The following is a 23,573-nucleotide window of genomic DNA, read 5'->3' as shown; positions in this document are numbered from 1 at the left end:
GAGGTCTTCACAGAGAACATTTTGGGAGTGACAGATAATTTAATTAAAAATCAAATCTATATTAACATCACTCTTATTCTTTTTATGCAATAATTAGCTATAAAGTCATATTTATTATGTAAAGAAAACATCATATATAAGTTTCTGTTAGAAGTAGTACACTTTTACCAATATCATCCTTGGTTTTCAATGTTGCCTTTTCAAAAAGAATGTATGTATAAAATAAAATATTTCAAACATTTGTTGAATATGTTTCAGTGTTGGGTTATTTTTTTCAACACCTTTTGGGTTTTGCTTTTTTTTTAATATCCACATTTAGTGGCCACAGTTTCAGATCTGCAACAAAAGTCAGAAAGTCAACTCAGTATAAGGACCTAAAGGTAGAAGCAAACGAAAAACTGTGAGCTGAAGAGGTTCAGTCAGCGAGCACCCAGAACAAAATGATTTAGTTTAACTAACAAAAACCTTTACCCATATTTACCCATATTTAGTGGAGAGTTGAACAAAAGTCTGCTGTGGAAACAAATTGCTTCAGGTGACATATGCTAAATGTGATGTGAAAGAAACGTAAATGGCGGACATGACATCATATTGACGATGAAAATGAAAATCTAAAGTACTGGAATTTACAATAAATTTTTTTTTTTAAAAAGGATTTTTAGATAGGACCAATACCATTTGCATTATATATGATTCCTCTATGGAGTATAATTAGAAGGCCTTGCATAACAATGCCACAACACAAGAATGTGGATGACATATGCAGCTTGAATTGTTCATGAAACCACATAACACGCACCAATTATTTAAACTACAGGAATGTCTTAAGGACAAAGATGATCATTAATGTCCTGCTTCTAAATTCAAGCCTTCAGCTGATCCAAAATGCTGCAGAGTACTGATGTAACTTTTTGGCTTCTTCTCACTGGGTCCCTGTTAAATCCAGAATCAAATTTCTAGATGACGGCGTAGTCTGAATGTTTATGTTTTCTCTGTATTATTGTAATATTGCAACTTAATATTTTTACCTTTTTAAGACATTTTTTCTCTATTTTAATTTCAACTGTTTATTCACTGCTCTTGAATTAATGCTTTCAAACATTATCCATTAGCCTTGTTCAAACAGTCATTTATAACCAAAAAATAACAGCAAGAAGTACAGACATGGCTGACTTTCAAATGAAAAAGGAACAGCATGTAAGATATTTGATCAAATGAGATCATGTTATATTTATTACACAGTTATACTACAAGTTGTAGAGTTCTGTATAAATTGATTGAGTTCCTTCTGTCATGGCTGCAGTTGTGTAGTGAAGTGAGAGTGAGGAGACCCTTAAATTTTCAGCAGGCACACTAATCTATAATTTAGATGATGCATGAACAAAATGTCTTTGTATGCTATGAAACATGTCACTCATAATGATGAATGCACAGAGAATTTCCATTCATCTCTGCAACTGCTCTTGTTCCCACAGAACCCCCTCATCTGCACCATTTCAAAGTTTAACATCTAACTGATCTGAGACCACGGGTGAAGATCCTTTTCTTTTGCTTTTGTTACAAAGTCATTTGAAAATAATAATAATAATAATAACAATAATAATAATAAATGAAAGATTAAAGAATACTATCACTGACATGCAATTCAATTCAGATCCCCCTTGTCATGCCCAAATAATCTCAGTGTTTCAAAAAAATTTCACAATGTTGAACAATGGTCCTTTAAAGAGATGCATGTCCTCTGCAGCATCTACAAGCCAAACTCTGATGAGTGTAAAGCCTCAGATCCGTTTCATTTTGATTGCTGGCTTAAATATAAAGTAGAATTTAAAACGCCTCTAGAAGTCTGCCTCCACACACATACATGCATCATAACATGTGGCTCTCCTTGAACAAAAGAAAAGACTGATGTCAGTGGGGTTAATCACCAAAAACAAACAGTTTAGCTGCAAAAGTTGGACCTCAAAGGATAGGAAGCCGCACTCATCCTTGGTCAGCCACAATGAATACAGAAATCCACCGAGTCCTGAGGATTTGCATACATTTCCCTATGTGGTTTTTGCCTCCCAGTTCCTTTGCATGCCTCTCATGGGAAATCTGGAGGCAGCTCTCCTCTCTCCCACACACACTCTCAGAACAACAAGAGCTTCTGGTTTATTCCATGAATATTATACACACAATAAATCTTTATTTCTGAATTATTAAAATATTGTACAGTACAGCCTTGAGGGGGGAAAAAAAGAAAAGCAAAAAAGCATGAGAGTTTAAAAAAAATCTTTATTCATCTCCAAGATAAAAGAAACTCATACATGTCAAACTGCATTCAAGTCCACAAATCCTCCTCTGTCACTCATACGAAGCGCTTTCCAGTATTTTCAGAATCCTGCCACAGTATTAAATCAACTGTATTGCTATTGAAACAATGATTCAATTTAATTTAACCTTTGAAACCCAGAAAAGCAGGAACACCACAAAGTGAAATGAAAGAACAAACCAGAGGGGGAAAAAAGACAATTTGCAGAGATCTGAAACCAGAGAAACACACTAGGACTTAAACTTAGCCCCAACGTCAGTGGTTCATTCTGACAGGTAAACACCTTCCAATCAAATAACTGCAAATACTAACAGAATTAAAATTCACACTCATTTGGTTAATGCGTTCTTACATCAGCTGGTAAGAACATGTCCAGTATCTCTTCCTCACACTCACACCTCTCTGTTAACATGGTTGAAAACTCCACGTTCTTTTAAAACATCTGGCAGAATATCAACATCTGGATTAAAAGTCAGTGTTTTTAGACCTCAAGTGGAACAAATATTTCAATTATCTTTTCATTTTTAATTGCCTGAAACATCCATAACAGTTGTTTGAAATGATAACATGACCAGTACAGAGTGAATAAATGCTTAGACAGTTCTATAGTGTGACTTTCAAAATAAATGTATCCATAAGCAGATAATACTTTGTTTGCTTTTGCATGTCTTACCATAAAGAATAACATTTTCTTAAAGGGTTGGGTTTCTATTTGACCACCAGTTAGAAAAGCTTTACAAGAGAAATCGCGCTCTCTCTCTCTCTCTCTCTCTCTCTCACACACGCACACACACTCTCTCTCTCTCAGCTGCATCTCAGGGCATTGAATGCGGCCAGTGAGATTATCAAATAAATCTTCTCACGTATTTACTACTCTTAAAAATGAAGAACACTGCAATTAGAAACTCAGATAAATATATGTAACGAAGATTTAGTACTCTTTTCACATTGCTACCTTCAGTGGATGGAAGTGGTGGAGCCTCTGGCCTCCAGGATGGTTGAGAGAGACCAAAATTTATACGCACACTAAGAAATTAGGAGGGGGAAAAAATACATTTTTAACACATGCTGCTTCCAGGAAGTAGCTGGTTGCAAGTACCTGCCTGCTGTGATGTCTGACCCACAATGATCTAATTAATATATGACTAAAGTGCTAGTTTGGGGATTTCATTTGGTACAAGCAGAGAAATTGACTCGGTTCTTTAGTGTTTATACCAGGTGTTCTTGTTATCTGAGCCCTTCTCCTACGTGACTGGATGGCTGTGTGAAAAGTAACAGTGTTGAGCTCAGTTTTAGTAGCTTCAGTAGTTGAACACTGTTCAATCAGGAAACAAAGAAGCAACTGAACGTTCAGCACCTTATGCAGCTGCCGCTGTCTCTTGTATATCAAAAACAGCAGCAAGCACAGAAAAAAAGTGCGTCTGCTTCAGGAAAAAGCAAAACAAAACAACAACAAAAAAAATGCGTACACACGTAAATGCTGTGCTAGGATACAAATATCCTGAACTGTTTGTTTAGCACACGTTTGCATATTTAGATCTGATCCTAGACACGGATTTTCCTCCTTTTTTGGGGTACACAACAAAAAGGTTTCGTTCCTAATGATTGTTAATTATGATTTTCAGTTCCTGTGTCAATTATTACTTGTTGGTACTGGAAGGGCCACGTGCTTTTTTTTCCCCTGACAGAGCAAAAGCCAGTAGTGAACTATGCCAGAAACAGATAATTACATGGAAAAAGGTTAATTTACTTAAAAAAAACAAACAAACAAAAAAACTGCCCGAATTTAAAGTGATTTGTTCAATGTGCATCATTTTGTAGGTGAGCACACATTAACATCACAGCATTTGCAATTTCTCTGGTTTCAGATGCAGCACATGTTAAAAGTATGACTTTTCAGGTTTTTGTCTCTCAGCCACCTTTCGGATTACATCATCAAGACTAATCCGAGGCAAGTGATCTATACAGTCAATAACGGTACAAACCCATGGGGCTTTTACACTCGATATCTAATGCTGAGAAAAATGCCAACCTTTAGATTTTACACACACACACACACACACTTACATTTTTTCATTGTAAAAGTCAGACTCTTAAAAATGCATTGAACTTGATCAAAGTGGATTTTCTTATTTAGAAAAAAAACACTAACTTTTGACAGATGTAAAATAAATAGAGATTCGTTAAAATGTATGTACAAAAATGGACAAACACTCAGTAGTTAAAATACCAAACTATAAGGAGCACTGCCTTCTTTCAGGTCAGTGTGTTTATGTCAGTTGTACTGTTCTGTCAAAGATGTAGCTTAGTGATCGATCCACAAAAAGACACAGCTGTTGGCAGCTGTACACTGTTGTGGTTGAACAATCACAATTAACTATAACTAGTTTTACCATCACTGCTGGACGGACTCACCAGTGCTGTTTGTAGTGTTAATTCTTCCTCCAACATAAAAAATAGACTCTGTGTCCCAGGTATCCTCTTGTACCCAAGACAGACCTGTAGCTCTGGGCCCCAGGCTGGATTATTAATGTTCGTTGATGGAGAGAAGTAGTAGTGTTAAGGCCAGGGCTTGTTGAAGTCTCTGTTTGTGTGTGTGTGTGTGTGTGTGTGTGTGTGTGTGTGTGTGTGTAACATCAGATCTACATCTGCTCCACCGGTGCTCCCTCTTCTTTAGGAGGAGGCTCTAAATGAATGGGAGTGACATTCGCTGGTTTCCTCACACTGATCAGAATAAAATAAGAGAGTACACATGAGGTTACAAAAAAGGAAGTGGAGCGATGATAACATTAAGCAGAGATCAGAGAACCTACACAGAAATACAAGTGAATTAAGGCAAATTGTTTTTTTTATCTGGTGTGAATTTACCCAAGATGGTTATTAAAATGAGAATTAAAAGCAAAAGACTTTAAGAATGCAACTGTAGTTGGCTGTTCTGGTTGTTGTGAATCTGAAGCAGATTAATCAACCATGGTGATTTTTGTCTCTTGTGGTCACTGACAAAGAAAACATATATTGATAGGAAACATTATCAGTAAATCAGTAATTAATGCAAAAACAGGGTAAAAATTCTCACTCCAACTAGAGATTCTGTTAAAGGGCTTAAAGTTATTTTACTGAAATAAAGTTTTATAAAACAAAAACAATTGGATGGTTGAAGAAAGGAAGTGTAAACAATCACAGGAGTTATCATATTACTTTTGAAATAAATTCCCTTTCTCCCTCTGATGACTGGCACAGTGCAGCAGGAGTGACTTTGCTTCTTTGTATCCTATCGTATTCACATCATGTCTTGAGGTGGAGTTTATATAACCTTTATATAATTATATAAATTAAGTTTATGGGCAATGGAAGGAAATCAAACATTTTCTTCAAATATTGGTGCTAATTAATTATTTATGAATTATTCCCTCCCCTCCAACAAGGTACCTCTTTAAAAGAAATGAGCCAGGGTACTCAGGAGTGTTTCAATAGTCTGCCTTCCTGAAATGCTCTTCTCATTAAAAGCACCAGTTGTAACCAGTACCTCCCACATGAACTCTTAGATCCTTCACTTAATCATGTTTACAATTAATAAATCTGCTCCTTGTGTTGCTATGAGAATCAATCTAACTATAAACAAGTGAAAGATGCAGCATCTCACCAAAATATCAACAATAGGGCTAAAACTTTAGCCTACATATTAGGAGAATGCACCTTCTAAGCATTTCAAAGCTAAATACCAACTGTGTAACAGAATGTGTGCTGGACTGCCAAACACTTGAGACCTGGACCTGAATACATCCATTCCAACAGAAGACTGCAGGTGATAGCAGACTGACTGCCTGATTTCATAGGCAGGCAGCAAACAGAGACAATATTTTGTTTAGATTGCATAAGTTATTTGCATAGCCCTTTATCTATCCAAAGTACCTGAAACTTTTCCTTTCTCCCTTTCCTGTCACGTAAAAGGTCATTGTTTGCCTGTGTTTCCACTGTGTTGAAAACCCTGAATTATTCATGTAACAACCAGGCCACATCTCTGCTGTTTGCATCCCTCTCCATCTCCATTTTCTGTTCTGCATTTACAGGCCGTCACACAGAACCTGCTGCTCTAACAAACAGAAGCTGCTCTTAGGTAATAAACAGGATCTTTTACGGTTTCCTCTTAGGGCTGTGAAAATGTTTCATCTTGTTTCACACTGCTTTAGGGTGCAACTGCTGTAAACCATCAGATAATGGTCATATGATTTCCATGTCTCTATCTCTGACTTTCTTGTTTTCCCAGAAAGATTACAGGTATGGGCTACATATAATCTGAGAGTTACTTACGAGTACGGGGAGATCGGAACAGCCACGACCAACACATGGTTCCTTTTTCTGAAGAGCCGCCATAGACCTCTGTGGTATCCCCGAACATCTAGATCCCAAACGTGCAGGCACTAAACAAGAGACATGATTGAATTTATTAGGGCTTAAATCACTGCCTGTAAAAATCACAAGCAAGACCACTTATGTAAATATGACCACCTTGGCAAGCTCAGTCCAAGTGGATGTGTCTGTTTCAGACTCCATCTTAATGAACATGATGTAGATCTTCCCCTCAGAGTCAGGTAGGAATGAGTCCTCACATGGGTTTTTGGTGTGGTCTAGCACCTCTGCCTCTCTGGAATATCACACACACACACACACACACACAAAATTTACTTTTTGTGGTTTACAACAACCATAAGCAAACACGCTGAGTGATGCCAGAGTTTGTACTCACTTCAGCAGGTTCTGGATCTCAACTTCATAAGCATCTTTCTTCAAGCTGTGAAGACCAATTAAAACCAAGTCTGTCACCATGTAGCCAGATTACTTACAAAAAAACAATAGCATTTAATCACATGGCTGTACACACCTGCCCACGTTCTTCAGCTGTACATTGGGAACAGTGTTGAACTTGTGCTTTTTGAAATATACCTCCTATGTGACACGATAAGACAAAAACAGCAATCTTTAACAGCGGGCTAAAAAGATACAGCTGACTTAACTGCTCTAGTGCTGCCTTCAGACCTGTCGCTTTGTGTCAGGAATACACAAATGAAAAGCTGATAACAAAAAGCATTTTCCTTTCAGATCTTACGTGAAAATAGCCATTCATGTTGAGGCCGATGATACCGAAGTGGTAGGAGCGGGATACATCAGGGATGATACACTCTCGGCCTTTCCTCTGCTCTGGCATTCGCATCCACATGTCCCAGTCCCACAGCTACAAGCCAGAAAGAGCGCAGGCACGCACTTAGTCACGATCTTTTCGCCACGGCCTCACACGCATGCACAGCGTGTTCCTGCATTTGTTTTTACTTGTCAGCTAGACACTATTCTTTTTAAGGGCTACATAGATATTATTCAAGATTTTTAGAATTACAACATGACAATAAAATCAACAACACAATATATTAAAAATCCTTTCATGCAGCTCCTTTTAATCACTTTTCTAAATGACAAACTTTATTTATAATTAAAAGTTATTGAAGATTATTCACTTCACATATCTATTTATGACCACTGGAAGAATCAATCGGTGATAAATATCACAACAAAAGAAAAGACAACTTCAAGCACCTTTTCGGGTGTAGGCCATTTTGGCTCCAGCTCATCTTTGTAGAGGCTTTTCTTCAGCACCCAGCCCAGGCCGGGCATACTCTCCACCCTGTAGAGCAGGGCCGGGTCCTCTGCTGTGTGCTCATAGCCCTGATCAACACCACATATAGGGGAGTGTTATCATCTACATAACAAAGACTGGCGGGACAATGTTCATGAAAAGCAGGCTTAGAGAAGTCAAATAGTGAAGTCACTTAAGTGTGAAAATAAGGAATACAGATGATAGTCAGCACTCACCTGGTCGTTCCAGGCTGAAATACAGTACAGGCTGTCATCCTCATCCAGCAGGTGGATGGTCTGACTCAGAAAGCTACAGAAACAGAAAATATTGATAATGTAACCGTTTTCTGACAATAGACTGAATATAAAAAAAACATGAAGAAAACTTTGATCTAAACAGAAGACCCGAACATACAGACGTCTGATCACTGAACAGGAACATTTTTCTGGTACTTCAACAGATTACACTGAGCTTTTCTACCAGACCTTTCATAGCAAGTGGTCACTGTGATTGACAGCTGACACGGGGAGCTTCTGAACTGGACTTGTAGATATTCCTTCAAGAAACTACAACTATTGGACATAAAGAAGAAATAACAGGCTTGTTTTTGTCAATAGAACCAAGCTTTAATTTCACTGCTCTCTAACTGAAAGCTTGAAGCTCAAAAGCAAACTGGCGCAAACACAGATGATGGCCGCAAGTTCTTCTCCACTATTGAAGTCAGAGCTTCAAACAGATTGGTCAGCCCAGGAGGGAAGCTGGAGCTTTCACAGCAGCAAACACACAGTTCAAAGCACAGCCTGTCCAACAAAGGAAGGCTAGAGGTTCTAACAGAGCAGAGCATTATTATCACTGCCCTCTACTGCCATCTGGTGGTGAATCTTGCAGGTCAGCGTGTTAAAGGGCCGTCTCAGCTGACATTATAGAATCAAAAACATCTTTAAAAATTTCACAGAAGAGCTGAGGATGCTATGCAGAAAGTTCCTTTAACAAAAAAATAAAGATGTATTTCCACTTTCTCTCCTCATCATTTCTTAATTAAATTGTGGCTAACTATAAACCACAGCTTGCTGCAAAAGCAACAGCACACAGTTTGGACACATATTCCTAGCATACATTTGGGTCCTTAAGAGTAAGCATCTCATTTAATGCACAAGCTCTCTTTCTCTTGGAGAAAGAGATTGAGCACCAGTTTTAATGTGTGCCTACATTCAAACCCAAAGGTGGCTTTGTTATGAGAGGACTGAAACAAGCAACCTTCACAAGAAAGTGCACTGTGAGTTCATCTCCAAGGTTAAAAATGAAAATACAGAGTTCTATTCAATGGGCCTGAAGTGTCTTATGACGTGATTCTGCTTCACATCCCCACCCTCCCATATGGAAGTACTAGAGTACTGGTGCAAGTTGCTGGTTTGATGTCGTTTTGACCGGTCGTGCACCTTGGTGCGTTCTTTCACTGCCGCTGCAGCCAGGACGAAGATACAAGTGTAGGACTGTCAGTTTTTACTGTAATTTTAATAACGTCTCAGTACAGAAGCTCAGAGATCACAAATTATACAGAGAGATGTAGTGGTGCAACGGATCACGGTTGATCCGTAATCCGAACCCACTCCACGGTTCGGCACGCACGTTATTCCGAAAAAGGAGGAAAAAAGGTATGTGTATGGTGCGCGTGGTGGGTCTGTCAAGCGATAGTTATGGCCGGCGCTAGCGGTCCAAGTGGAGGAGCAGAGGAGTTTGCGGTATTTAAGCAGCCCTTTGCCGCCCAATCCGACCGGGCTAAAGCTATTACAAAAGCTACTGGAGTGTTTAGCTGCAGACGGGAGGCCGTATTCCCTTGTGCAAAACAAGGGGTTTAAACTATGATGAACGTGCTTGAGCCACACTATGATATCCCGTATGATATCTTCCCCTGGAAGACAATCTATTATGGTTGCTGAATCACCAATAATCAGAGTCTGTTCCTTGGCGGGTGTGGCACTGAGTGTGTGTGTGTGTGTGTGTGTGTGTGGGGGGGGGGGGGGAGAATTCAAGATGGTGGAATACCGTGAACTTCTGTTTAGGCCTATTCTTCATTCTAATCATCATCCAGCCAGCCTGATCTCCAGGCTGCTCAGGACAATACAAGGGGGGAGTCACCAATCAGCCAAGCAAGAAAAAGTGTAAGGGGCGTACATTTTGAACTTTTAACAGCAGTTTAAAGCATTTACAGCTTACTACACTGAAGCAATTAAGTAATACATAAGCAATTAAATAAACTTCACAATAACATTAAATGTAAAATCAATTTAAAGGGACTTTGCTCTGAAATAATGGAGAATTTTTAGCACAGCTTCCATAAGCATAAGCATGAGTAGAGTCTAACAGAATGAGACTACCAGGTTAAGAACCAAAAACAGCAGCTGCATAAAAAGTTGTCAGTAGAGAGTGACTAGATATCAATCAGTAAGAGCCCTTTTCTGGAACTAACATGGACATCTGGCTGCTTTTAGTAGTGGTAATGTAGACTGGAAGAAATACCTGAAGAAGTCAATGGATATATCAAGATCTTCTTCTAGTACAATGGCATAATTAGCATCCTGGGAAAAGATAAAACAGACACAACAAACTCTAATGAGCGCATACATATGGTGCATACAGACTCTACCCCAGGCAACTGCACACACTAAAACACCCACAGTGCATTCACAGAGTTCACTGCATAAAATCATAATGTCAGTGTTGACAGTAAGAGTTTCAGAAGTCTCATTAATATTGAGTGGAAGCAGAAATTTATATGTATACAGTTACAATTCAGACTTATGTTAGAGGGTTTACCTCTGGTTAAGTTGCAGGTTAGTTATGATGGTCAGAGAAACAAATGAATTGGAGCAACTGAGTGTGCACTGTGAAACCTCTGTTTGGACGTGCCAAATAGTTTTTTTTCTTAATTAAAGAAATGCTGAAGTGCAATGTAAAATTGAGGCTGTACAATGCACTTATTATAAAAGATGAAAAATTCAAATAAGAGTTATAACAAACTGCATTAACATGATACAGCTGAGTGTTTGATGTTGGTCCTTACTGGGTGAAGATTGAAGGTTGCTGTCAGACTCGCTTTGTAGTGCTGTGATTGAGGAAAGAGATGTTTGAGTTTCACAGTAACAAAGAATAATTTAATAACAACACTGCTCAACGTTTCTGTAAAGGAAACATTGGTTCTTTAAAATCTATGCTTGTACTGCTCTGAATTATGTGTTAACCCTTGAATGAGAAGCTGTTGCTTACCTGAGACACTCTGGCATTCTTGATGCTGATAGGTGTGTGTTGAACTCCCTTCAGTCCAAACAGGTCAACAACATCCATTGGCTCCTGAGTCAAAAAGGCAGATGTTTGAGAGCTACAAAAAGATTCTTTAATAATTTGCAAACTGTTTCCCTGAACAAAATCCACTGAGGTGGTGAGTATAACCTGAAATGACAATTCTGTTTCTAAAAGAAATAGAAACCTAAAGAGAAAACACAAAAACATCCAAAAAACAGATTTCTGTAGTTCTAGTTTAAATTCTTTTAATCTCACAAAGGATGCAGTTTAATCCTACTCTCGTGGTAATTATGACGAGGATACACTGTAGAGATTAATTAGTTTTTTTAACATTTAACAAGATAATTTATAGATTCAGTTCATTCATTTGGTAAAACACACGTGATCGTTATAAGTCAAACAGACTCCCAATAAAAAATTTAAAAAAATTAAAAATTGGGGGGCAGTGGTCAGTGGTACCCCTTCGTCTCCTAGAGATAGTATCAATTTCAAAAGCCTTGTTTTCAAGTTATTGCATTCACAAGGCTTTCTAAAAAAAACTTGACCTCTGACCTTGAGGTTGAGGTCACTGAGATTCAAACTCATCCAACATTTTTATTAGGAGCACCAATATTATCAATTTCAAATTCCTACGAGTTACTTGAGTTATCGCGTTCACAACTTCGGTGCCAACGCTGCCTGCCCGGCAGGTTAACACTAAATCCGCATCAGCCTCTTACAGCCAAGGTGTAAAAAGTTATCAATAACTTCAAAGTCTCTGACAAGGAAAAAGATATATAGATACCTAAACTATCTATAAAGACTTCTGCAAATAAAATTATGGTTGTTGTATTTGTTTAAAATAAGGTATTGAAATATGATGTGTTGATTAAGATCTTAAAATTGTATGACTTTGATAGTCACATGACCTAACACCAGCAAAGGTACACCCCAATCACTGGCAGAAGTAAACTGCAGCAATCAAAATAAATAAATACATACATACATAAACAAATAATAATAATAATAATAATAACAATAATAATAATGAAGGTACCTCATAATATCCATCAATGAAGACTGTGATCATCTGTGGGTTAACACCATGGGCTGAAAGAAGTGACCTCAGCATACTAAACAACAACAAAAAGCCAAACACTTAGTTATATTTTGACAGAGATTTATTACTTCCTTGTATGACAGAAGAGTATTTTTCAGATCTTACCGGTAGAGATAGTTAGGTCTGTTTCCTGCAATAACGGCCACTGGGACATTGAAAACATTATTGATGGGGAGCTGCAATGACGAAACAGTAAAAATGTGATCATACTGAATCTATACTTGCACACAAGAAACTCAAATTAGTGGACAAGAAGACAAGAATCGGTAAAGCATACACCTGACTACTTAAATCCAAGTATATGAGCATTTTAACAATGACACTTTACATAGACTATACAGCCTCATGTATTCGGACAGCTGGCCAGGTAAATTCGTCAATTTACCTTTATTTTTCCATCTGTCTAAGAAGTGGTTGTTTTACTACTGGACTCTAAGCTAACTCAGTCCTTCCTGTTCTGTGGCATCCTTCGGGCTTGTTTGTCGGATGGAGGCCCCTTATGTCATTCAACTGTCTTGAGTCCCTCGCAACATGCTCAGACAAATTCCAGCTCCACCATTTTGGACTGCAGATGATGACAGTGTGTTCTGTTCTGTTGTGGAGATCCATTGCAAACTGGAGGGTCACTCTAACTGAGCCTGAAGAGCACTAACACCAAAATCCTGGGCTCACTACAGAGCAGCACAGGAAGTATCATCGAGACAGTGAAGTTGAGCATACTCAAACATACGAGCAAGTGTGCTCAGTGCCTCACTACTCGCTCAAATGCTACTCTCACTTCTGTGGGATTCTGTCTTCATCCAAGACCAAAAAAACCATACAAATTATAGCAAAATAAATAAATATCATTGACTGATGCAAGGACATTACTCCCTCCTTACAGCTTGGCATTCCTGTGCTTCCCCACGCAGGAAAAACATGGTGAAACTAAAGAGTCGTGTCTGTTACATGTCTTACAGGGTCAGGATTAAACTCTACGGGTGCCGGATCTTTGCAGCTGCAGATGCTGCCGTATCCTTCCACCTTGCTGCAGAAGAGTTTCCTCCTCCTGTTCAGCTCCGTGTCTGCCCAGTGGCACTCTGCCTCTGCAGAACATAAGAACACATCCCAAATTATTTTACAGTTTTTTGTAACATATAAAATTATTTTGAACTTTATTCTCTTATGGGTTCATAAAGTCAAAGGAGCTTGCAAAGAAAAGCGTCTGGACTTCTTTAAGTTGCTTGAAGACGTTTCACCTCTCATCCGAGAAGCTTCTTCAGTTCTAAGGTCAAATGGTGGAGAGTCCCAGATATAAACCTAGTGGGAGAAACCCCCCACAGAGGGACAAAAGGACCCCCTGATGATCCTCTAATCGCCTGAGCCAAGGTGTGAAACTGGGTGTGGGTCCCAATCAGCCAGAGTTGAGCCAATGAACACACCCGAAACTCTGGCTGATTGGGACCCACACCCAGTTTCACACCTTGGCTCAGGCGATTAGAGGATCATCAGGGGGTCCTTTTGTCCCTCTGTGGGGGGTTTCTCCCACTAGGTTTATATCTGGGACTCTCCACCATTTGACCTTAGAACTGAAGAAGCTTCTCGGATGAGAGGTGAAACGTCTTCAAGCAACTTAAAGAAGTCCAGACGCTTTTCTTTGCAAGCTCCTTTGACTACGATGACCTGGATGACTGAGAACCTTCACAGACGATTCATAAAGTATTCCGATTTCTATATCACCAAAAAAGTTGGGGTGGGGAAAAAGGCTGAAGAAGTAAATAATACTAAAAAGATAGAGCAGGCGGAACATGTTGCAATACATTAGGTTAACTGTCAACAGGCCAGCAACATGACTGAAAAGAACATGTTTGAGAGGCAAACTTGCATCTGTGTCATCCATAAATACAGCTTAAAGCTCTATCATGCAAAAGAGGAAGATGTATATGAACATGATCCAGGAATGCTGTGTTCTGCTCTGAGCCAAAGCTCACGTAAAATGACTGAGGCAGAGTGGGAAACTATTCTCTTGTCAGACAAATCCAAATGTTAAATTATTATTTGCAAACATGGCTGCCGTTGCATTCTCTGGATTAAAAAGAACTGGGACCATCCTGCTTGTTATCAGCACTCAGTCCAAAAGCCTGCATCTCTGATGGTATATAGATGGGTGCATTAGAACTGGCAACTTGCACATCTGAAAAGGCGCTATTAATGCTAAAATGTGTACACAGCTTTTAGAGCAACATATGCTCTCAAAGAGAACACGTTTTTTTCCATGTGAGGCCTATTTCAGCAAGACAATGCTAAACCGCAAAATACATTGGTCAGAATTATAGGTGTTGAACTGGCCTGCCTGGAGCCGAGACCTTTAATTAGCTAAAAATATTTGACACATGATGAAATGAAAAATACAACAAAGATGACACAAGACTTTTGAGCAGCTCGGCTCTTGTATCAAACAAGAATGAGCAACTTTCCTCTCCCCAAAGTTCAGCAACTGGTTTGAACTAATATTTTTTCTCAGTTTTAACATTTGTGTTATTTTGTGCATAAAATGTGTTTGAGACCTTCAAATCATCATCTTTTTTTAAATTTACATTTTACAGTTTCCCCAACTGTGGCCAAAATGCTCATGCTAAACCTACAAAATGTGAAATCCAAAACTACCGGTGAATTCAACCATCATTCATATACAGTCTTTGTCTCAAACTTTTAACCCATCTGGTCCCTACACCATTGGGACTAAAAAGATCTTAATATAAGGAGAAGCAAATCCCCAACTTTGACTTTTTTCTCAAGGACCCAACTTTTACTGCATGTCATCGCACTTTCAAAAGATTATTCATAAAAAAAAGCTACAAGTCTTTTCGTTTTTTTATAACATTTTGTGCACGAGAGGGGAATCAAGTTTAAATATTTCACCCTTTGTCAAGCATGCTAAAACTGGCTCTTACCTTCAGAGGCAGTAAGTTGCACTTCAGTCTTGAGCAGCACTGGGTCTCCCCAGGTAGACAGAGCTGGAGACTTTGAATGCTTCTCTCCATAAACCTGACCTGAACACAAAAACAACATCAAGTCAAGAGAGGTAATCTCAGGGCAAGTGTAAACTCTTGTTTTTCCTTTTGTCTCTTCCCCCCTACTGACTGATTTATTTGATCAAAGATGCCTTATTTATGGTTTATACTGATAACTTCTCAACAAAATCCAAGTTTATGTAGAAAATAGTGATGAAAAACTGCACAGACAATATATCCATCTGTTTTGTTTCTTGTAAATCAAAGATGATTAATTTCAGCCTAAGAAAAAGTGTTTAGCCATTAGTGACAACACCTCAAGCACAAAGGTCAAGACACAAATGTGAATATGTAGAACAAAAAAAAGTCTTTCTTTCAGTCATACACAGTAAAGTTGTAGTGGCCCTGAAAACAATCTAGGCTGATTCTAGTTAAAAAAAAAATAAAAATAAAATAAAACTCATATGTCAATCCACGATAAAATGGTGCACTTTGGGCTGACTTTGTGAAATCTCATAATCAAATCTTCTTAATGTTTCTAAACAACCAATCATAATTCTCCCCAGCTCCTCAGATGTTTTGTGACTGATCGATTTAGTGAAGCTCTTCCTGTATAATGGCTGTCCTCAATGTCATTGTTAAAAATGAAGGTCTGCTTTTCTACCTCCTTTCTTCACCACTAGAGTCCACATGTCTCTCCAGCTCAGATTGAGGGACACCTGGCTGCCCAGACTCTTGAGCAGGTTCTTAGCAGCATCTTTCAAGTGGAATGTGCCCTCATCCTGCAGGACAAATAAGCCCCCAAAAAACACAGTTACAGGTATGGTTTATGACTGGAACATGAATATCCCCTTCACTCCTCAGATAGTTAGAAGCTCCTGACCTTTATGGTAAAGATGAGGATTCGACCACGAGTCACCATATTGAGGAACAGGATCATGGCTTCATCCTCATGGGGAGAGTAGGTGTCAAATATCCTCTTGGCCATCACATGACCCTGTGAGAGACAGACACACACACACACACACACACACACACACTTACTGAAAAATCTGAAATTGCTAAAAAAAAAAAAAAATCTACTACTGACATTTGATAAGTTTAACTTCAACGTTGTTTGTATTGTGATAAATACAGCTATAAAAACAGTGAAACACAATTAGCAAAAAATCATAATATGATGCATCCATTTTTTCCTCCTACCTCTAGTATGTACAGTAATTGCAGTTTGTTATATTTACATATGAGTTGCCAGTGGAAAGACATGCGTCATGATATGAAGAATAAGCAGCACATGCTCACAGTTGCTTGGTTGAGAACTATCACATGGATCCCTCTGCCTTGTTCTCGCATGTCATCTTCCAGCACCTGCAGGAACAAGTAAAATAAAGAAAAACAATATTTTTACTGAGCCAAGTGTGTCAGACACTAATCTTATTAGTGTCTGACACACTGACTTCATTGCCAGTGGCAGTCTAAGATGGTAAAGTTATCCACGTGATGAGAAACTTACTGGAGACTAATTTGTATTGTTGTTGCTGTACATGGTATTATTTATTAAATACAATATAATTCTGTGAGAAATGTGGCATGTGAATGCTCGGCCAGAAGAAACAGTCTGACGCTTTGTGTCTATCATTAACCAAATTCATTATAAAGGATTATTACCATTTTGAACATGAGTTCAATGACATTAAAAAGCCAAAATCTAAACACCTTGCATTACCAATATTTCCCTTGACAAAATAGAATTCAACTGAAAACCTAACAACAAAATGAAGGTTAGTGGGAGGAAAGATTAGTCTAGGATGTATAGATTGTCTTGAAAACTGCGATGGTGAGAGGCCCAAGCAGCAGCTTACTTGGTCTGAGTAAGATTGTTGTTGTCTTCAGGCACCTGGAAAGTTAGTGAGACCAAACCCTCTGTTGTTGTGTGAGTCTGTTATATTAGCTAAGCCCCTTTGAGTATTAAAGCAGGATGTCTCAAGTAACCTGTCAGTAGGCATCAGCCAGTTAACCAGTTAATCACCCACCGTGGTGCCATCTACTGCCACGTAGACCTTGGAGCGGCTGGAGTACACCTCAATGTCGAGGACTTTGCGTCCATTAGCCGGCCTGCGTGCTGTCTCCATGTTAGGAATAACATCCTCTAAAGAGAGAAAAACAAACATCAAGATCAAAATGATGCACTTCATAATAAAACTACACTTTAATGGAACACCGTGTATCAGAAGGTTAATGAGTGATGGGTGAATATTAGGGGTGCAACGATACTCGTATCGATATTGAACCGTTCGATACAGTGCTTTCGGTTCGGTACGCATGTGTATCGAACAATTTTTTAATTTATTTTATCAACTTTTCTTCTGACGATGCTGTCTGTGTTGAGCGCTCAGTGAATCTGCGTTCAACTACTCCGCCTAGGCTGCACTGTCGAGCACAGATCCACTGAGTGCCACCCACATGCATTCAATCAAGCTAGCGAGACAGAAGCTAAGCTCATTGCAACATGGCAACTGCCTTAATGCCTCCCGAAGTTGAACCTCCTCCACAGTCATTGAAATCTGGCGTTTGGAACTTTTTTGGCTTTCGTGTGAAGTATGACCCTGATGGTAAGCGCGTTGTGCACAAAACTACAACAGTATGTCGGATGTGCCACGCCATGGTTAATTACATCGGTGGCAACAACAAATATGAATGCACATTTACGCCGACATCACCCTAGTGCAAAGACGAGTGAAGGCAGCCAAAAACAACAACAAACACACATGCTACAAACTTTGCCAGAGTCATTTAGACAGCCGTTAGCGCATGATTCTAAGAGGGCAAAAGAAATCGACAGGGCAATTGCTACTTTTATTGCTGTCGACATGCGACCCTTTTCTGTTGTAGAAAACACCGGGTTTCAGGAAATGCTGAGAGTACTTGAGCCCCGTTACAGTATTCCTTCACGAACCTATTTCACCGATATCGCAGTTCCCGCTTTGTACAAGGAGACAAAAGCAAAATTAGAGACGGCAGTGTCAGCAGCACCCGCTGTTGCTCTGACCTCAGACGGCTGGACGTCAAGAGCTACCTCACTGTCACCGCGCATTACATTGATCCGGAATGGCACATGAAAAACTGTGTTTTGCAGACACGCCTGGTCGAAAGTCACGCCACTGACGACTTAGCCAAAGGTCTCTCTGAAGCTGTGGAAGGCTGGAAGTTAGTGCGACCAAATGTGACAATACCTGTAACTACTGACAATGCTAAGAACATAGTTAATGCCGTCACAGCTGCTGGACTGGGGCCACAAATCGGATGTTTTGCACATACAATTAATATAACTGCTCAGAAAGGAATGGCAGTGCAGAAGGTTTCCCCATCTCCTAGCAAAGATGAGAAGAATTGTCTCCTTCTTTCACAGAAGCACAACAGGATGCAATGTGTTTAAGAAAAAACAGCAACTGCTGCAGCTTAGTGAAAAAAAAACTGATTCAAGATGTTCCAACTAGGTGGAACTCTCATGATATGATGGAAAGATACCTTGAACAGCAAGCTGCAGTGTTTGCTGCTATGGCCGACAATACTGTGAAGAAGAGTATGAAGAACATTCAGAATCTAACTCAGGAAGAACATGCACTGGCTGAAAATCTTGTCACAGTCATGAAAACCCTAAAAACTGTGACAGTCATGATGTGTGAAGCGTCATCTCCAACAGCATCCATGATCCTACCACTTAAAATGAACATCCTGAACTCTATGGCGCAGTCTGGTGATGACAGCCCAGCAGTGAGAGATGTAAAAAAAAAAACATCAGAGAGGACCTGGAGAAGAGATACGCTGATCCTGCCCTTCAGAATTACCTACACAAGTGCACAGCTTTAGATCCTCGATTCAAGTCCCTGCGACACTTTGATGATGTCACTCAGCTGAGAGTCTATGGAGCACTCGCCACAGAACTTGTCTTGAGCATTGAACAAGTAGGTATTCTTTTTTTTTATTTTTGAAATTTTATTTAGCTACTGCTTCATTTATAAATATTATTTAAACAAATACAATTAACAGTTTGGTTGTTTATATTTCCTCAGGACCAAGCTGCAGGCACCACAGAAACTGCGACCTCCGCAGAGACTCAAGCAGCAAACTCTTCAGATTCACCATCAGCATCTCCACCAGAGAAAAAGTCGGCCATGAAGGAGTTGTTTGGAGAACTGTTCATTGCACAGAAGCCAAGGACCAGGTCTGCAGCCGAAGTGGCAGAGGAGGAAATTAACTTGTACAGGTTAGCAGACTGCATTCCCACAGATGATAACCCACCGAGATGGTGGAAGGAACATCACAGCTTGTACCCTCATCTTTCCAAGTTGGCACAGTGTTACTTGGTTGTACCTGGAACCTCTGTCCCAAGTGAGAGGGTGTTTTCCACAGCAGGTGACATTGTCACAGCAAGCAGATCTGTACTGTCAGCAGAACATGTGGACATCCTAATTTTTCTGAAGAAGAACATGGAAATTGAGTAAACTATGTTTTGGTTTGTATTTAACAGGACCGTTTATTTAAGTTGTTTATGCTGTATAAGCAGCTAAGTGCTAGCACTCCAGAAGATGAGTGTTAGGGGAGGTCCATTAAAGAGTGATTCATTTTATGGGTACCTGATTTGTTATATATGCTGCTGAGAATATACCCCAGAAGAAGGGTATAGAATAGCTTTTATTTGTATTTATTTTTTATTCTTTACATGGTGTTTTTTTTGTTTGTTTGTTTTACATGGTGCCAAGTCTGCACAACAGAAAATATGTGAAGTATAGCTTTACCAGATTTAAGTTTTCATGTGTTTTCTGTACACTATAGAACATGGTTCTAAAAAATTTTTCATGTCAGGGATTGGGTGTGTTTGTTTTATATTCTGCCAAGAATAGAAAATACCATCAGGGATTCCCAAACAATGCAGAACTGTATGTGGTTGATATCTTGTTTTTAGAACATTTTAAATGTTTAAAAATATATTTAGGAAGGCCTTTCTGTGCAATACATTTTTATTTAAGTTGTTTTTGTTGTATATGCAGCTAAGTGCTAGCACTCCAGAAGATGTGTGTGAGGTGAGGTCCATCAGAGAGTGGTTCATTTTATGGGGACCTGATATGTTCAATATGCTCGTGAGAATTTACCCCAGAAGAAGGGTATAGCATAGCTTTTATTTTGGAAAAGGACATTTCTCTGAAATAAACTCGTTTCCAAACTCCTTTATTCTTTTATTATTTTGTTGTTTCAGCAACATCTCATTTAAAAACTGTATTTTTGAGTTAAAAGAAATATTTATAATCTTAATAAATTACAAATTAAAAAAGGCATGAACATTTTTTTGTATCGAAAAAATATCGAACCGTGACACCAAAGTATCGAACCGAACCGAACCGTGAATTTTGTGTATCGTTGCACCCCTAGTGAATATGTCAGATAGCAACAGACAGATCAACCCTCAACTCTTCTATTAAACTGATTTTGTACATATTTAAATACTGACTGTTACATTAACATACAGTAAACGTTTCAGAGGAATTGACTGAAAGCTGCATTACTGTCCAGAGAGTCACAGAGTTAGACATTTGGGGACTATAGACTGTACTGTATACTGTACACATATATTGTAGATGAGATATTTTATAGAGTCACCTTGAGGAAACTATATAAATAAAACTGAATTTAAATCCATGACAAAATCGCAGCGTCTGTCCAAGTATACTGATGGGTGAAAGACTGTAGTTAAAGTTTACTCTGAAATCACGAATCAAGATAAAAAGTTCAAGTTAACATGTCAAAGGATGAGACATCCATCTATCAGGCCGAAATACTACTAATCACAAAAGTCTGCTACAACTCAAAGCTAAAGCTGTGGTCACTCGACATTCTACATTCTGGGTAGAATGTCATGGTAATGAGTTGCTTGTAGCAGTTTTTTTTGCGGAGTTATTATACAGCACAGATCTTTAAAGTCTTAGAATTAGACGCATTAGTGTGAATTCATTTAGGATTTTCACCAATCCACACAGGGTCAAAATCGTACATACAGGCTCAAATTTATACATACACTCACTTAAACCTGAGTGTACTAAGTATAAGTAAAATGACATGTGAACATGTTTCTCACCATATTCTTGGGCTGCTGCATCTTCACTGGCAACTCTTCTTGTATCCAGGATGAGTTTAATGTTGACTATGACGGTTATCAGCAGAAACAACACGGCACTGGCCTGTAGGATAAAAAAAAAAAATGTATCAGTGTTCATCTTGATGTCTGTAGTTAGTTAATTTTGATATTATTAAACTCTACAAATGGTTCACTTAATTGCTGATCTACTGGCACTAATGAGTCTTGATTTCTGTTGTGAGATTCAGATGGTATTTATTTTACTGTCATTTAAATGCGACACCCAACAAGTATTATTGCGGACCACATCCCTCCCTCTATGACTACTGTGTGCTTATTCTGACGTCTGTTTACAGGACAACAAACCATGTTACAAAGCTTAAATCAACTCAAACTAGTTTCTTGAACATGACAATAATCTCAATGTACTCAAATGGCCTCCACAGTTACCAGATTTCAATCCAGTGGATTGCTTTGGGATGCAGTGGAATGGGAGATTGAGATGAACGTGCAACCAACAAATCTGCAGCAGCTGTGTGATGCCATCATGTCAATATAAATCAAAATCACTGAGTGTTTCCAGCATCTTGTTGGATCTATGCCATGAAAAATTAAGGAAAATAGGGGTCCAACCCAGTACGAGTAACGTGTAACCTTCAAAGTGCCCAGTGAGTGCATCTAGGAACGGGCACTGATATAATCAAGCCAGGATATGTCTTGCAGCCTTTACTTTGAAAGAGCACCTGACATTTCGTTTACCAAAACTTTTTGGCAATATGAAACCTTTAAATATGAGCTAATGTGGCTTGTTAAATGCAAAATAAGCGAGAAAACAGAACAATTCTCCAGGACAATACGTTTACTTTACTGATTTACAGCAGCAACATCACTCTTTTGCTGAGCTCTATCAGTATTTACCTGACAGAACCGGCGAATCGTCCTCTTGTTGGTCAATTTGTATTTCCAGGTGAGATAGAGACTCCTCTGTTGACGGGGGATGAAGGGCTTAGCTCGGGGATTGGGGGTCCAGGTCTCCATCCCGGACACCGACAGCCGCCTGGACACAGCTCACGCCCTCCGCCTGCTCTCCTCCACTTTCTGCAACCGGGACATGCACAACTCCACACCACCAAAACACGGCTGACTCTTACATGCTCATCTGAGCTAAACAAGAGACGCGAATAAAAAGGCACTGTGCACAAATAGTCACCAAGTTTAGCCGACGACACCAAACTGCCATGTGACTGTACGGGGCTTTAACATGCTCCAGCCGCCTCTTTTCTGTTTGCGTATGAACATCATTAATCACGGAGTCATCAGTAAGTCTTGTAGTGTCATTTATATTCCATAGTAAGCAGCTGCTTCTAGAAAAGTAGCTTTAAACCGCAACATACACAGTTTCTGTCGCAGAGCAAAATACGTCACAGAGGTCCTCTTCCTTCTTCGTTTTTTAAATAGGCAGAAAAGACATTGGTGTATTTCTGCCCTCTACTGGTTGTTATTCGAGTTAACGCTTATGATTGACGTTAATTTGTTTGTTTGTTTTAAAGTAAGTAAGGTAAGTAAGAGCCCGCTTTCCTTCGTATTTTAAAACTTAGAAGGACTTAATGGGAGCAATAGCATTGTGTATTTCAAGTTGAAATGTCACAACAATAACAACAACAACAAAATAGCACTGCAGCTTTTACAGTCTTTCTGTGTTGAGCTTGCACGATCTCTCCAGGAACTCCAACTGGTGATTCTAGATTGGCTGTAGGTGTGGATGTAAGCATGATGGCTGTCTGTCCATGTTAGACCATTGACAGACTCTAGACCCGGCCAGGGTGTACTCTGACAGCCAGGATGGGCTCCAGCCCCCTATGACCCCAAATTGGATAGGAGAAAAAAAAATTGATTTACTTATTATTTACCAGGCCACCTTTTGCCAAGTTTTCTTAGTTGCTAATGTTTAGAGAGGTCACATATTTTAAAGCTAAACATCCATGTGCAAAATGATGACTACTGCAGAGACAGACTTTCATTTGAATACATTTCAAGTGTTTTTAGTCATATACAGATAACAGCGGCACATCACTACTGGCAATGGAATCCTAAATATTGTA

The 23,573-nt window shown here is 39.2% G+C and overlaps 1 protein-coding gene across 1 annotated transcript; it reads right to left on the bottom strand.

The window, feature by feature from the left end:
• Positions 1-2,291: 2,291 nt before the first annotated feature.
• Positions 2,292-22,867, bottom strand: pomgnt1 (protein O-linked mannose N-acetylglucosaminyltransferase 1 (beta 1,2-)). Its single transcript, XM_085375477.1, has 21 exons — positions 22,390-22,867; positions 21,472-21,574; positions 17,372-17,487; positions 16,641-16,706; positions 16,222-16,335; positions 16,003-16,120; positions 15,279-15,377; positions 13,303-13,430; positions 12,451-12,521; positions 12,283-12,358; positions 11,211-11,294; positions 11,008-11,049; positions 10,464-10,522; positions 8,180-8,252; positions 7,904-8,032; positions 7,422-7,547; positions 7,197-7,261; positions 7,062-7,106; positions 6,824-6,959; positions 6,626-6,735; positions 2,292-5,038 (listed from the first exon to the last, which is right to left on the bottom strand). The coding sequence occupies exons 1-21, from the start codon at positions 22,507-22,509 to the stop codon at positions 4,957-4,959; spliced, it is 1,962 nt and encodes a 653-aa protein (XP_085231603.1). The 5' UTR covers positions 22,510-22,867; the 3' UTR covers positions 2,292-4,956.
• Between the last annotated feature and the right edge of the window lie 706 nt (positions 22,868-23,573).

The sequence above is a fragment of the Diplotaxodon limnothrissa genome, linkage group LG17 (genome assembly GCF_057381915.1).
Source record: "Diplotaxodon limnothrissa isolate DT_005_m linkage group LG17, D_limnothrissa_male_GT1.1, whole genome shotgun sequence".
In the NCBI taxonomy this organism is placed as follows: domain Eukaryota; kingdom Metazoa; phylum Chordata; class Actinopteri; order Cichliformes; family Cichlidae; genus Diplotaxodon; species Diplotaxodon limnothrissa.
This window is presented reverse-complemented; position numbering and strand designations above follow the sequence as displayed.